The 16,631-nt window shown below is 36.7% G+C and overlaps 1 protein-coding gene across 1 annotated transcript in view; it reads left to right on the top strand.

The window, feature by feature from the left end:
- Positions 1-16,631, top strand: part of ABI3BP (ABI family member 3 binding protein) — a 160,824-nt gene that overhangs the window by 92,356 nt on the left and 51,837 nt on the right. The window contains exons 25-35 of the mRNA XM_068417343.1: positions 670-735; positions 1,118-1,183; positions 2,852-2,926; positions 4,000-4,074; positions 5,039-5,113; positions 5,971-6,045; positions 6,580-6,654; positions 7,939-8,004; positions 9,267-9,347; positions 13,761-13,829; positions 16,529-16,576. Coding sequence (XP_068273444.1) covers positions 670-735; positions 1,118-1,183; positions 2,852-2,926; positions 4,000-4,074; positions 5,039-5,113; positions 5,971-6,045; positions 6,580-6,654; positions 7,939-8,004; positions 9,267-9,347; positions 13,761-13,829; positions 16,529-16,576 — 771 coding nt within the window. The remainder of the gene's footprint in view (positions 1-669; positions 736-1,117; positions 1,184-2,851; positions 2,927-3,999; positions 4,075-5,038; positions 5,114-5,970; positions 6,046-6,579; positions 6,655-7,938; positions 8,005-9,266; positions 9,348-13,760; positions 13,830-16,528; positions 16,577-16,631) is intronic.

Here is a 16,631-nt window from a genome sequence, read left to right as displayed (position 1 = left end):
GATGAACAGGCATGTTACACATTGGCTTAGAGCCTAACGTAAAGGAAGAATGGGAATTTTCAGATGTCATGGTGAATAGTGAGGTCTTTCATGGGAATGGTGGGGCCTTATGTATTCTGTTCTTTGTAAAGATAATTGTAACAATAGTGAAAACAACAGTAAGAAAATACCTTTTTCAAAAATTATTGAACCTCTAAGGAGAGTTGGAGTTATGATAATGTTGATAGGATAATGTGCAGGTTATTCCTTCATGCTGGAATAAAGAAGTATTTAGTATTTGAAGTTGCTTGCGTTTGAGAGGTACCCACCGCCTGTCGTCTGGAATTCTCAGTACAAAGATGAGCCTCTTGGCTTCCATGTTCCCTCTGGAATGACTGGTTTTTGGGCATCTTTCAAGAAAATGTAAGGAGTGCTTTGGTGAAGTAGTCATTTAGCTATTTTTCTGCTGATGGAAACCCATTTAGCTACTGATTTTCTAAGAATATTGTGGTAGCTACAACCATGGCAAGATGGTTGCCTGCTCATTTGATCACCGAGTCACAAGATACTTGCAGAAAAGGCATGTGTTGCCCTAAATACAGACCTCTGGGGTGCTGGGAACCGGTGCTGCTTGTATGCTGTGGTAAGACTGTGTGGATATCTCAAGATGATTTCCATGTCTGATTGTAGCAAGCCAGAGACCAGACCTGAAATCCACCTCGTCTGCTTCACCAGAAACCACAAGGACTGTGATGGGTAAATAGCCAGTGATTCCCTTCCTACGTTGATTACTTTGGCAATGCTTTTCTCTGCAGCAATGAGGCTGTTCAGACGTTTTGATGTCCTGAAAAGTGGGTCAGTGATGCGGTTGGTCCCTTATGGCTCCTGATTAGAAATTGCTCCATTTGTAAGCTTTCTGCTGCCTTTTTTGGGGTTCCACTTCTAGGTTTACTATGTTGCCTTGGGCTTCCTATGCCAGTTGAAAGAAAGCATCATGCTACTACAGAGAGAGATGCTGTGACATGGTAGCCTGCCCCAAGCAGGGCCACGTCTGCTTGTTTATTGCTCTGTCTTGATACCACCCATATGACCAGAGCCTGTCTGAGGACCTGAAGGTGGTTTTTGTCTTTGATCTTAGCTACTCGAAGACCAAGGCTGAAGTCCACCACTCCTTCCTCCCTGGCAACCCAGCAAACTGTGATGGGTAACTAACAAAATCCCTTCTTTTTCCATTTTCTCCACTCTCGCTCCCCATCACGCCTCCCACCCCAAACCACCTGGCATCCTTGTCGTCTTCCATGGAGAGTCTGAAGACTTGTTGGTGCAACTTGTCTTGCCAAAGCACTCACCACACTTGTTCTGTGATTCTCTTGTTTGATCCCATGCTTTTTCCATTGCTGACAAGCATTTGCTGCAGACAGTGAATGACAGCTTGTGTAGGGAATGTAGCAGTGCACCTTGCCTTCAGCTGCCATTCCCCTGCTGCTTTGTGTTTCGGTAGCAGGTCTTCCTTTCTCTGACTCATTCAAATACAACAGCGTTCTTAAAATGCAGACTCCATCTGGGCTGGCACAAGAGGACAGCACTGCAGTTCAGCTGCCCACCAGGGTTTCCTGGTTCAAGGGTGCAGCTATTGGTTGCTTCACCGCTGACTTTCAAGGTGGCTGGTTGTCATCTGCCCACACTTTTACATTGCCATCACCTGGAAGTGGGAATGCTCTGCTCCACTGCTACTTTTGAAGTCACTTCAGGGTTTTAAGAACGATGCCTCTTTTCAGCTTTTGGTGAATCACGGCATGTTTCTTCAAGTTTGAAAACACCGGCAGCCTTTGGTGCCAGGCTGTGCTGCTGACCTGATTTGGTAACAATGTCTCTTGCAGATCTGGTAATAATGCAAGAGGGAAATAATACCAAGAGATATGGTTGAGCTTTTAGCTGAACTCTTATTTCTCTTGGGTTTCTACTGGGATGAAGCCTAAGTATAGAGATTAAACAGACCGACATGAAAAGCAGTATTTACTTAAGGCATTAGATATGGCACTTAGTGACAATGGGTGGAGATGCTCATAGCAATAGCTTCTTTCACCTTGGCAGGTGTACAAGACCAGTCCTGTGGCCTGGCAGTATATTTTGGCCCATGAGGTAACAAAAGCGTTATGTGAGCAGGCTGGTAAGCCTACAAACCTGAAGTCGAGTGCAAGTCAAAAGTGTAATGAACCATATTAAGATATTGTTCCCATTGAGATGCAGTTGAGTCATAGGTTCCCAGATGTGCTGGCCATGTTTCTTGGTGTCTCAGTCTTAGGTGGTGGAAACTGCTTTGGAAGTGTGGTTTTGTGGCACTGGAGAAATCTTGTATTTTTGTCAGCTGAGTGTTATGTACTTCAGTCTTTTCCCCTGATGCTGCAGTTTTTGCCTGTATTAATCCTTTTAGGATCCTTCTACCTTCTCTTTTGCAAGAAAATGTTTTTTGTGTATCAGACATTGTACATATCTCCTCTGTTACCTCTATTTGTAAATAGTGTTTTCAAACTGAGTTTTTGTATGTCACATGTTGTCCTGCAAGGCATAAGCAAGTCTGTCTTTGCCTTTCACCTCTTTTTTTAGTTAATTTTTATGTACTTTTTTCTTATTTTTCCACAATGTTGTCTGATGTCTTCGAATATTTCTTCATATTTCTTGCAATAGCTTCTTCATCATTTGCATCACCATTGCATCTTCACACATACACATTAGAAAATCCATTCCATGTGCATTTGAGGTTTTTTTTCCTGCCTGAAGTCCCTAGTTCCTTAGTAATGCATTGAAACTTGTTCAGTCTATAGGTTCAGATGATGCCAAAAAGAATTATTTGTTTTGTTTTGTTTTCCAGCTTCACTGGACTCTCATCATATTTCTTTCCCGTCCCAAACATCTGCATCTGCAGAAATATCAAAAATAGAGACTGGTAAATTGTGTTTATGATACTTCCATAGCTTAGGATTTGCTTTTGTGTCAAGGATGTTACAGTTACAGGCTGTTTGCTGTCATTGCTTGGTGTTGTCTGAAATGGAATTTTGGTTGCAGTGTTTGGTAGTGAGGCTCTATAACTACATGATGATATTCAGTGGCATAGGATCAAATAAAAAAAAAAACACAGAATCAATATTGGTTTGGGTGGTTTTTATCTGTAAGATATATGGACCACTAGCTAGATGGAGTCATTATCGGTTATGAAGACATATTCTTGATTGGGACGTTCTACCCTGGGCGATTTTTTGTTAGTTGTACCATACATATTATTCTGCAGTTTTCTCCATTACTAAGCATTTTTTTCAAGTTAGGTTATTATTTCACCTAGGAACTTTTCTTACTGAGGTCATAGCTATCCATGATTAAATTTATATTCATAGCAAAGATATGAATGTGTGAGAGATGAGAAGGAAAATTATCCTAAACCTGACAGTCAATATTTCAACAGTGGTGTTTTGAATTTTCTGCCTCACCTTCTGGCTCTTCAGCATGTCACAAAAGTTGTTATAATCTATGTTATGTCCATTACATGAAATATCACAATTTAATTTAAATGACAAATTATACTATGTGTAGTATATTAAAACCTATAACTCAAAATACTGGCATCTGTTAAACTGAAACAAGCAAAGCACTGGCAATAGAAATACCTGGTTGTAGAAATTCGTATTAGCATATATTTTAAGTATGTAGGTCTCTTTCTACAGGTGCAGATGAAGTCAGAAGCACAGGTTTTTTGATGTTACATGTGCACAGATCAATTGACTCCTTTTGATCAGTCTTCTTTTAGGGGAACTGCAGTTTCTGTCAGGGTGTGTGTGACTTTCAAAACTTTGAGGTTTTGTTCATTTCTTTTAAAGTTGGAAATCTTGTGAAACTGTATTATAGTGGTGTTGGCATCTTGCAAAGCAACATAAAACAATCTTACTTTTTTTCTGAATTTTTTCCCCCGCTCCCTATTTCTGCACCATATGAATCTGTCTCAGAGTTATTTACATTTTTCTGCAGTTACAAGTTCAGCTGACCTGGAAAAATCTATTCCTCCACTTTCCAGAACACCTCCTGTGCTAACAACATCTATGGGTAATAGTAATGCATTAGCTTTTCAGTTAAACCACTTTGGGTGTTTTGATAGCAATTTTGGAAATCCTATTCATCCCAGATATTTTGGTTATCTGCCATACTTGTCTTCTGCTTGAGTCACAACCATCAGTGTAGACAAAGTACCTTTTTTACATGACAGCTTGTGCTTACTGCTGAGAAACTCACCTGTTTCTGATCTTACATTTGTCTCTCAAAAAGCTACTAGGGCTATTTTGAGATATCCTTAAATGAAGTAATCTTGGTTTACTAATTAATAATAATAATAATGCCTGAAGCTTAATAAGAATCTTAAAATTACTTGGTTTTTTTCAAGCTTAATTGTTATACTCTCAAATGCACACGCATCTATATAATATATATAGACATATTGTTTATGCCAGCATAGTAAGGTTCTTTCTTAATACTTCTTACTGTTCAGTGATTTTTACTTTATTGTACCTTTGTTTTATATGTGTACGTTTGTACACAGATTACATGACATTAAAATTCACTATACAAAATCTTGACAGGAAACAAAGCACTGAAGAGAATTAAGACAGTCTTTTTTACAGAAATATATTTGCAGTGTTTTTTAGTTTTGTAGATTATTTTTTTTCTGCCTTTTTTTGGAGTGCTTTATGATTGTAACCATGGTGTTAGAAGTTATTTTATCTTTATATTTTCTGGTTTGCTTTAAACTACACAGACCATGCTTTCTAAAGTAATATTAGCTTTGGTTGGCTGACACTATAGCTTCAGTTGTCATTTTAAGCACTAGCTTCAGCTCCCACTCTAAACCAGCACTGCTTCGTTGTCAATGTAAGGCATGCTTATTGTGGGTGGACCTCTGTATTGCAAATTAGGTATGTTATAACCTATAACATTTTTTGTTTGTTCTTATAAAACCAAAAAAGCTATGTATAGAATTAATATTCACAGATACTGTGACTTGTTTTTTTTATAGCTTTCAGTGGTATTCAGCCTGTTCCTTCAAGCCCTGTGACACCTAGTAAGCCTGAAATAGCAGGTGCTGGACCAGGTACAATAATCTCTACCTAGTTCTTAATTCAGTAGCTCAAACCATACTCTAAAACTTGCTGAAGTTAGTACACTGGTAATCTCTTTCAGTGCACGTTTGGATTAGACCCTAACACCTGAATTTTGAATTAAATTGCTGTTAATGGTTGAAATTGGTGCTTTCTCACACCTACAATGCATATGGCAACTCAGTCACATGATTCTCCTTCAGTATTTTGAAAAATATGCCACACAGATAATTGAGAAAAAGGTATTTATTGTCCAGTAGTGCTGATGAAATTACTGTGATGTATGCTGTAGGCTGCGTTCTACTGCTGTAGCCTTGTTAAAAATATTAAGGAGAGTGTATCCTTAACAGCATGAAGTTGGTTAACAGTTACAGACACTCGATGCTTTTAGACTGAAACTACAGTTGGATCAGTTGTTAGCTTTCTACTCCAAATTTTGTATGGTTTTAAAGTCTGACCAGTTGATTGTTCAACATGTCCTCTTCGTTAAATTCCTACACTTTACACCATACCATCTCCCTTAAGCAATGGACCAAAACTCAAAATGTTCAAATGCTCAACTTAAAATCTTACTTGGCAGTGGTTGAGATCCAGACCAGTTGCAATGAAGGCAGGAGGAAATTAACATCCAGAATTTCTACACATCACAAATAAGATGATTTATAGTCACTGAAGCTCTGTGCCATTCAAAAGACTGAATTTCTCTCTAACGCATACTAAACTGACAAGTGCCCAAGCATTAGTGAAATACTTGTTGTTCTTGTAAAAAAAAAATTTGGTTTTGCTCATGAAGGAAGTTTCTTCCATTAGCTCTTTGCTCTCTTATGACTGTCATAATTTCTTCCAACAGCAACAAGTGAATCCATTCTGGAATCTTTCACACCTAAAACTTCTCGACCTTTTCAATGGCCAAGGGTAACATTAGGTAATGTTGTTTTCACCCAGTGTTTGTTTTGAGCACTTCATCCCATATGAATGCATTTCTTCTAGCATATCATTTCACATGCATAATCATTCTTTTTCCTGGTTATAGAGTCTTGTTCTCCCATTGTCATTAGACTGATTCTTCTTCTCGTATCTCTATATGAGAACATAGTTCAGGAAGGTTTTACTGTCCTCAGTAAAACTTGCCTCTTGCATGAAAAACACCATCATCCTTTTATTACTTTTATTTATTTCTTTTACTCTCATGCACAGCATGTGCTGTCTTTGTCTCTGATATGTAGAGCTTTCATAGTGGAAAATTTAATTGTTTTGGAGACATAGAATCTATTTCTGATCAATGCACAACATTTCAATATAATCTCCATTCCACACTTTAAACTCTGATTTCATCAGATGGCTTTGGCATTCCATACTAAGTTATCTTTTCTTCAACATAAACTTGTGGCATGTGCTGTTTGTTGTGGGAAACCCTTGTTAAACCGTTTTTGATTGCAAACTGAGCTCTTTCTTTCAGCTCCAAAAGAAATACCACTTACTCCTTCTAAACTGAAACCATCTGCTACCCTGGAAGTACAGCATGTGAAACCTGGTAATTGTGCACACCATTTTTATAAGTTGTTATGCAGAGAGATATATTCACTAAAAATATTTAAGCAAAACTTCATAAAAAGGACAGGAGCTATGCAATACATAAGCGTCTTGTCTAACTCATCATTCTAAAATCGGTTATTTGATGTTGCTAACAAAAGGAATGAGAGTTAGCTCACCAGTTCTACGCATTTGGGTCCAGTGATAAAAATATAAGCAAGTTCTCTAGTTCTGTAATCTTTTTAAAGAACTGGAAGGGAAAAAACTTCTGGGTGGCACAAGTGGTTTTTTATATCACTTATGTAAACAATTGATACGATTATTATTTCTATAATCTCTTTTGCCAGTCCCATCTCCCAATTTCACACAAAGTTACTATGGCAAAGATGGCATCTTTGCTAGTCACAACAGTTTATTGATTTAAAATAAAGTACTACTCATGTGATCAATAAGTCCTTCTGCAGGGAACTCAATGGAAAGGATTGCCATTTTACTGGAAATAGGAGAGTTTTCTCAAAGTAGAAGGGGAAACTTTCATATACACGAGATTCATCCTTTGACCATGGGAACGTTATCATTGTGTCACGTCTTTTTTCCTTTTCTGCTTTTTGATCAAAAACCAGATCTCTGTACTCAATTTCTTCTGATTTGGGATTTAGGGAGATGAATTTGCCTCCTTTAGTGATTCAGGTACTGGACCAATAAATATTATGGTGTGCATTACTAGAGCCCTAAAATATTTCTGTTCTCTTATCTTATAAACAGGCAGGTCAGTAAAAAGCAGGAGTTACCTTTGATGTTTTACATGAGTCTTACAATTTACATGAGACTTACAATTGACTGCAGGCTCTAATTTAAGATTTCAGCAAGATTTTGACATTTAGAAGTTTTCTCTTTGGTATAGATTCTCTGGTATTTTTTATGGACTGAGTCTTTTCTTCAGTCAAAGCCCTCATCTGTCCTTTCTCACTATTCTCCCATAACAGAAATGTATTTGTTGATTGAATCAAACAATGGATTAAAAATATCCTGAGAACATAAATATGGGGAAGGAGCCTTAGAAGCAGACTCTCACCCATAGCCACAAGCATACAGTGTGTAGTTTCACAGGAAACAAAAGGACTGTAGGATGTTATGTGTAAGAGCAGGACTTAGTTGCGTGCTTATCTAGTCTACTTTAAAACAAACAAACCAACCCCCTGAACTACTGGAATGATAACACTTTTGGCTTACTGCTGATACATCTACTGATCTGTTCAATTACACTTGGATTTTTCTTTTCTAGCCCCTAAACCACCACTTTTGGAGCCTAAAACTACTCAGACTGTTGAACAACCTAAAGCAACACTAGGTAATACATGTTTCTGTAGCTATTGGCCACTCTTCTTCACAGTCCAAGCCACAGCTCGTACTCTGTTAATCTCATAGCTTTTACTATATTTAATCCGTTTCTCTGAGAGAGAAAAAAAATTAGGAAATAAGAATTCAGAAATACATTTTTCTAAACTCAGGAGAAAAAGAAACTTGATGTTTTTTCATATGATTTTACTAGTTTTATAGTACAGTAAAATTTTGAGGATCGGAATTGTCTTCCATTTTGTTGGGAGTTTTTCTACATCAACACACGTTACCCTTGGAAAATCATCAGAAACCCATTGGAAATCCCATTGAAAGGCCAAGTGCAAGGTTAGCATTGGGGACGTTAATCCTAGAACTCTCAATGAAGGATTCCTGTGGCACTAGGTGGACATGTTAATTCTACTAGTTTTTTATGAATCCTTCCGAGTGTCATTTTGGCTTGAAAAACACTTCTCAGTCGCTTCACATGTCTTACTCTACTCTGTTCTTTCTGTAAATGTCATGTACTTTTCCACTGTGTCTATCGATATGAAACTTTTTCTTGGAAAGCAGTCTCATAGCACTGCTTTGTAAATATGAACAAAATTACTGACTTTTCTACCTGACACTCACCTTAAGCTTTATCTGATGTCAGATTAACAGTCATATTTAGCTGTTAACTGAAAATTACAGTTTCATCCTATGCATGTTCAGGGGAAAAAAGTTCCTAGGACTGGTTACTCTTAAGTTTTACCATTTAGGTGACACTATTTCTATTTTATTAACAGAATTCAGTGACTACAGTTACGAAGCAATTCCCTTTTTTATTATTGATTCCATGTTTTTTCCAGCTGCCTACCAGTAATTTCTTTACAGTGTTGAAAATCGAGGACATTTTTTCATATTTTGTCTACATACATCTTTTGATGGCTTAAAATCAACGTGGAGTTCAAAAGGATAAACAGCATTATTATCTTAGGTATCTTGCAAAAATGAATTTGCTAACTTAATGAGAAGAATATTTTGATGTGATTGTCAGCTACAATTACATGTTGTAATTTTAATTACTGACTTCTACAGTGACGAACAAGCAGGGATTTTGCTGGGGTAGTGAAGTCTTAGGAAGATTTTTGAGAAGTCTTCTTAGCAAATCTGATTTCACCATTGGCTTTTGTTCCCAGTAGCCATTCATTGCTTCAATTCAGGCTTGAAGAATGTGATTTTTATGTGATACAGTGGAAAGAATAATCTTATGATTCAGTATATTTCTTTCAGCTCCTAAAGAAGCAAAACTCACACCTTCTGCATCTAAACCTAGACCATCTGCCAGACCCAAAAAGCCACGAACTAAACCTGGTAACTAATTTCCATAGCAAACATTTTTTATAACGTATCACTTAAATAGTATACTTTAGTTTAAATTTATTTTGTGTGAAGCTCAGCACTTAATCATCAGAAAGATGGGCACTGAGCAGAGCTGTGCTCTTTGAGGAATATTATTTTTGTATTGAACCAAAACAATTTGAAGCAGAGCAAGAAAACTCTTGACTTTTATATCCCAAATCACCAGGTCGCATGGCCTGGTGCTGAAACAAATTGTTTTCCTGTTTTTTTGTTGCAAAATAACAAGTTTTCCAACTTAGTTCAGCACAGGGTCCAGAAAATGCAAATTCTCCTGCTTTGCTGATGGTTATAGCATCTTACCTAGAACCATAGGATATATATTGATTCAGTGATCATTAATGCATATGTAGACTTACCTGAAACCGTGGAAATAAGAGTGAAATTCTGCTCTGGAATTTAGTAAAGGCAGATTTTATGATGGCAAATGAAATTGCACCTTCGCACCGGGGTTGAACTTGGTCTATGATGTATGTCAGAGAATAAAAGGCACCTGGCATTTTCTGGACCTGAAGAATAAATGAATACAGTTACAAAAATATTACTAGTGTTCCATGGTTTGTAATGACTTAGAAAGCTTAAAATTGCACAATTGTATATTGTAAGAATATATTACTTAATCCTGGAAGAGATCAGGCAATATTAAATTCTTTCCAGGTTCTCTGTGAATTATTTTTTTGCTCATAAAATGAATTACTCTCTTCAGACCAAATAATTCCTTGTGAAGCTTGTTAACTAAATTATACTTATGACTTGGAACTGTCTCAAAATAGTGTGCATAATTAGTTTTTCATGGTGATTACAGCTCCTACAACACTTTTAGTGTAGGCAATCCAGTATTGTATTACTAGGATAATTAAATTTCTCTCTGCTGTAGATGCCTATGTCTGAATATAAATCTGAATCCTGCATGGGGTTTTTTTTTCAAACAGTGGGAAAAAGAAAAAAACCAACTCATTTGTAAACTGTTGCATAAATTGTTTTACACCCTTGGACTGCCAAGATCAACACTGTATATTGATGTTTCCACACTGAATGGATATATAACAAGTTTCTATGTAACTACAAAGAACACGGCATGATTCTGTATTTGTACGCATGCCTCTTGTTTGTCCTTTCACTGTGAGTGGTTTCACTGATTGATCAGAAGGAATCCTGAGAAACACTTTTTAATCATCATTAAGCTTGTCATGATCTTCCTGTAAATAGGTATTTGTGAATTTGGCGTTTGTTCTGATGGGAGAAATGATGATATTCTTGTGCAGAAATTATTATATGAGGCATAAAATATGTGGTTCATGGGGATAACTTGGCTTTTGGGTAGGTGGCAGAATGGTGAAAGATCATCCAAGTGTCATTTGGGAGTTTAGCTTAAATTAGAAACTTGTGTCATGGCAGTGGTTGTCACCTTCCCTTAAAGGTAAATCAAAATAATGAAGAATATGTGCCAAATTCATACTTGATCACTGACTTACTAGTGTAGCCCCCTTTGGGTCAAACAGAATTCCTGAAAGTTAATTTTGGCTCTCATTGTTAATAAGGCTCTTATACTGTCTGGGAGTTTTAGTTAGGTGCTCTGCTTTCAGAAATGTCTGAGGAAATGAGAGGCATTTTATTTCCTCCCAGTCTTATCCTCCTCCCATCATCATTTTGAGAAATCCACCTCCCAGCTATACCTTTTCTTTTTATCTAGAAAAGTCTACATCAAATGTGAATTATATATTTATTAATGAACTTTTTAAAAATGGACTGACAGAGATCATTACCAGAGACTTTCAGAATTTATTCAGGATTGGGAGGAGGATGGCATTGTTGAATTTTATGTTTGAAAAAAACAGGGAAATTAAAAAGAAAAAACAGATCTGAGTGATTGAAGATTCATCAGAAAAACATGGTGCGATGTATATATGGCCCTAGGTTAGTTCTGGAAGAATGTGCAGAGTACCTAACTTGTAGGTTAGTATGCTTCTTATTGGATTTCCCTCCTTGGATTTAGAGCAAAGTGTAGTGCTGGGGCACGGATACATTATGCAGTACTCAGTACTTCCAGATGTAGAAAAATAGTCTGCAGTTGTTAAATAGGTAAGAATTCCCTGCTGATCTTCATCCTGACAGAGCAGTACTTCCACATGTGGCAGTTCAGAGAAGAACTTGGCAAAGAACAAAGAGATCCTACTAGTGAATGATTTCTCCATATTTTCTTCCATGTGTTCTCATTCTTCACCTTTTGACTCCATCTAGTACCAGAGCCCTGTGGTTGGGAGCAGGAACTGATTGCACTGGCTGTGTTGGATTTATGCTTTTTTTGTTTTTAAAAAGAACAGTGCTGTCACTTCACATGAGACATTTCATGCGTTATCATTTTCAATGACATGGCTTTGAAGGGGATTATTTTGAGGAGAGATTTACCTACCCGGCAAATGTTAGTTTAGAGATCTGATTCCCAGAGAACATGGGAAAACTTTGTCAGAGTTTTTTTCAACTTTTCAGTTCCTAGTAAAGTTTCTCCTTCCAAAAATAAAGTCTTTTTGCATCCAGAATAGGCCATGACAATGCTGGGTAATTGCTATGTCCTTTCACAGAATCATAGAATTGTTGAGGTTGGAAGGGACCTAGGGAGTTCATCTGGTCCAACCCCCTGCCCAAGCAGTGCCACCTAGAGCTGATTGCCAAGGACCATGTCCAGACAGTTTTTTAATACCTCCAGGGATTGAGACTCCACAACCTCTCTGGGCAACCAGTTTACTTAATTGCCCAAATTATTTGTCCTGAAGACGTTTTGGAGTATTGTTCTATTCTAGACTAGTTGCAATAGCATCAAATACATCAATCATTAACTATAAAAAATGCCAGTAAATAAATGAGGGAAGATTTTAAATTCTGAATGAAATATGTCAGTTCCTTTATTCAGTCTTTAAACTTAAATACAGTCCCTCCATATATAATTGCCTCATCATAAACCTTCATGCAAGGAAATAGATACTTTTGAATTAATAAAGTAATTTCATATGTAAACTCACAGAGTTTTGGAAGTTTTAGGTCTCAGATGTTATTGTATTTAAGAGTTTTAAGGTAACATCCTCAAAATGAGTGTACTCGTGAGTCTTAAAAATGTTTGTGAATTTCAACATAACAATTTGTCAGTATGTCCAAAAATAAACTTTGAGGCACATTGTACAATATCAATCATTTTTTCTTTCCTAATTAAAATCTGTACCATGATAGAGAAAGCACCAGGAGGTATAGGTAATAAAACATAGGCTGAGAAGAGTCAAAGCAGAGTAAACCCCCAGCAGAGCTGGGGTTGTTTAGCCTGGAGAAGAGGAGGCTCAGAAGTGACCTTATTGCAGTCTACAACTACCTGAAGGGAGGTTGTAGTGAAGTGGGAGTCGGCCCCTTCTCCCGGGCAACTAGCGATAGGACAAGAGGACACAGCCTCAAGCTTCACCAGGGGAGGTTCAGGTTGGACATTAGGAAGAATTTCTTCTCAGCAAGGGTCATTAGCCATTGGAAGGGGCTGCCCACGGAGGTGGTGGAGTCACCATCTCTGGATGTGTTTAAGAAAAGACTGGACATGGCACTTAGTGCCATGGTCTAGTTGACAGGGTGGTGTCAGGGCAACGGTTGGACTCGATGATCCCAGAGGTCTCTTCCAACCTGATTGATTCTGTAAACAAGTAAAGTAAAGTTTGAGGGTTTAGATAAGCACATTGATTACTTAATGATTGGAGATGTATTTAGGAATGAAAATGTACTCCAATTGTAAAGTCATGCTAATACTAAACAATTCCACCAGCTTTGACTTCAGAGTTCTTTATATATTTCAGAGTCTTCAGAGTTCTTTCCTTTCAAATGTAATTAATTACTCTGGATAGAGATGGAAGCTTTTTTACTTGATTATCTAATGTGCTGTAGCACTAGATAACCTACTGAGATCTTCGGCCTTGCTTTCTCTGACTTTGCAGTTATTTACACCTGAAATCTTTCACATCTAACCTTTGTATCACTTTAGCAAAGTAAAAAGATTTCTCTGGAACTGTTTCTTTTCAGTGGTCTACAGTCATAAAGAGGAAAAAAAAAAAATCGTCAGGAAAACAGGAAGGTGAAGACTCAGAGAGCTCCTCTGCCAGCAGTGTTCCTGTAGCATAAATGCATCTTTTATTTTCAAAAAGCAGCAAAAGCCGCACAGGGTAGTTACTGTTGCTTAAGAACATGCAGTAAATTTATTACTTACTCAGTGTTTCCATTTGAATAGTGGGGAGGAGGCGGATTTGAATTGGGAAGCAAGAGCAGCTGAGCCATAGCAGAAGCTGAGAAATAGATATAGATGCACCTGTATTTCTCTCAAGAAAATTCTGTTTATTCCAGCAGCAACCATTCCGGTGTCAGTCACTACTAGGAGTCCCTACACATATGAACGTCCAAAGACTGAAGAGGGTAATGCTTATGAGTTATCTTTAGTCATTCTTCTTTTCATTGGTCTGATCATATGTGCAGCTGAAAACAGTTTCCTTTAGGCTTCCTGCTTGTTCATGCATCATCCAAACCCAACAAATGAAAATATAGTCTTGGTGTTTTATTATTTCTCCATGTTTCTCGCGTGGAGATATTGTCTTCTTAAAGACAGACTATCACTTCAAAGTAGCTGATTAGAAGCTTCAGTTCATTTAGAAGAAGAGTTAAGAGTTACTGCAATAATATAAAAATAATATACTTAATCTAAAAATCACATTAAAAACTACAGACTGCTGAACAATTTCTGCAGAAGGGGGACGTCTTTGTTGCACATAACGAAGCAGTGCTTTATAATTTCTCAAATTTATGGAAAATACTGCACCTTTTCAATTAATCCATGGAAACTTGTGTTCAATTTAAGAAAAAAAATAATTATAGTTTTAGTGAGGAGAAAGTTTAAAGTAATACACGATGGTTACCTTTTTTTGTATAGGAGTATATATTTAGTGATGTGTTTAATCAATATATTTTTAATGTAGACTGAGAACAAATGTGTTCCTTTGCAGTGAGCCTTGAAATGTTCTGTCTAATTCAAAGGAAGATTTGAGTCACTGTTTGCATTTAGTCTGGGAAGCACTTTAAGATGTTTTCAAGAGTATAGCTGTGCTCTTTAAAACCTGGATGAAGCCAACTACATATATAATACTTTACTGGACAAGGATGGCTTTAAGTCTGTGCTTAAATGATTTGATTAAATAGAATAAATTTGTTCTGATTAATTAGCAACAAATCACTTAGATTCACTGTTTCTAACTGCAATAAGTTCTGCTTTATAAAGTCCTCTCAAAACTCTTCTAATGACCTTGTTTTGCCAAGGTCAACATTGGATAACAATGTTTTCTTAGCATTGTTTCTTAGCTCTCTTTTCTTCAGCTGTTAGCTGAACTCTTAGAAGCTAATTTTGCTGAAGAACATCCCACTCTTTGATTATCCCTTTCTTCAAAGGCTCTGTCTGCTTGTTTTGCCCATATCCAATAATATTTCATGCATTAAACCCATAGCACCATTTTTTCTGTGCGTATTCATCGATACAAACTGAAGGTAATTTCCTGGACTTCATTGCTTCATTGCTGAATGTGATTCTTCTATGGGACACCATTTACTTTCAGCTTAAATACTGTTTTTTACAAACCAAGTTTTTTTTAGTATTCATAATCACAATGCACATATTTGAAGCCCAAATCATGTGCTAAACACCTCAAGCTAAATCTGATAGGGCACTTCTTTTGAAATTTTGTACTTTGAGGCTTGCTATTAGTGCAGAAAGTGAGAAAGTGAAAAACTTCAACTTCTTTTTCCTGGAGGAGGGGAGAAGGAAGTCGTTTGTTATTTTGGGATAATACTTATACAAAGAGAAACCAAATCACTTCAGAAAACAGTTTGCAGACCTAACGATGGATTTAATTTTATTCTGAATATCAGATATTTTTTTTTTCTTTTCAAGAACTCACTGATTTTTCAAAGGCAACCTGAAAATAGAACCAAGTGTTTTATAGAAAAAGATCTTGAATTTTAATTCTGAAGCTAATTAATGTTCTTGAATAATGGCAAAGTCATTGCAAATCAGGGATATGTAGGGAGCACATTAGAAAGATTAGTAACTGGTTTAAGCTTTCTACACTGTATCTGGCCATTGTCAACAAAAAAGTTAATGCTGGTTGTTTTGGCTTTTTTTCTCATTTGCAGCAATATTAATACTAGATTATATTGCACTGTGAATGTTAATAGAATTGTAAGAAATACTCTAGTATCAAAAGCATCAATTGCAAACAAAGTTTTATAGTTTTATTTATTGTAAACCCCATTTTTTAAAGTAGGTAGATGTGTAAGAATTTGGGAGATAAGTGAGTATAGGTTATAGAAAAGTTCCTGTCTTTAGGGGCATATGTCTGTATGTTAGATGTTACTTTAGTTGTTACTGCCTTGAGAGGGGAGAAAATTATAATATATTTTCTGTACTGCCAAGAAATTTTTATAGATTCTGCCATCTCGTAATTTAGGATTGTGATTTTTGGGGGTTTTCCTGTTTTGTTTTGGTTTTTTTCCCCAATTTGCCAACGTTTGCGAGGAGGAAAAGGACATGATATATTGGATTTGTGATCCAAATTATCATAGGATTTAATGAGAAAAAACTAAGAGGCTTTATCAAAATAATTTTTTTCAGATAATTATATAGCTGTACCGATAGCAGCCTTTTAGTCCTCTGCTTGACTGTTCACCTTAGAGGAAAAATTCAACCGTTTTGTCATGGTCAGCATGCCATTTTCAAGTAGTAGCAGACTTCAGTTTGGGGATACCTGACATTTTTGTGTATCAAGAGCCCCTTGCTGTCTCCGAGTTAAGCTGTGTGTTCTCTTCGCTTGCTTGTTCTAGAATTTACTGATGTCTATTAACATATTTTTGCTTCCATTGCCATCAAGTTTGTGCAATTATATTTTTCTTATTGAACCTGTATTATTAGAAAGTTTAATTATCCATGGTTTTAAAAAGTAAAAGCTAATTTGAAGATCCGCATTACTGTGAAGTAGTATTAGAACCTGCTTTTATACTTACCAATGGAGTAATTTTAAGTTTTTTGAAGCACGTTCCATACTTACCTTGTCACACTGTTTCTGTTGCAGTCTTGGAACCTATTACACTTAGAATTGAACCACCAATGTCAACGATAGGTAATGATATTTCCTTGGCAAGATGTCGTGTTTGGTTTTCTATCACAGAAAGCAT

Source organism: Nyctibius grandis, chromosome 23, assembly GCF_013368605.1.
Source record: "Nyctibius grandis isolate bNycGra1 chromosome 23, bNycGra1.pri, whole genome shotgun sequence".
In the NCBI taxonomy this organism is placed as follows: domain Eukaryota; kingdom Metazoa; phylum Chordata; class Aves; order Nyctibiiformes; family Nyctibiidae; genus Nyctibius; species Nyctibius grandis.
This window is presented reverse-complemented; position numbering and strand designations above follow the sequence as displayed.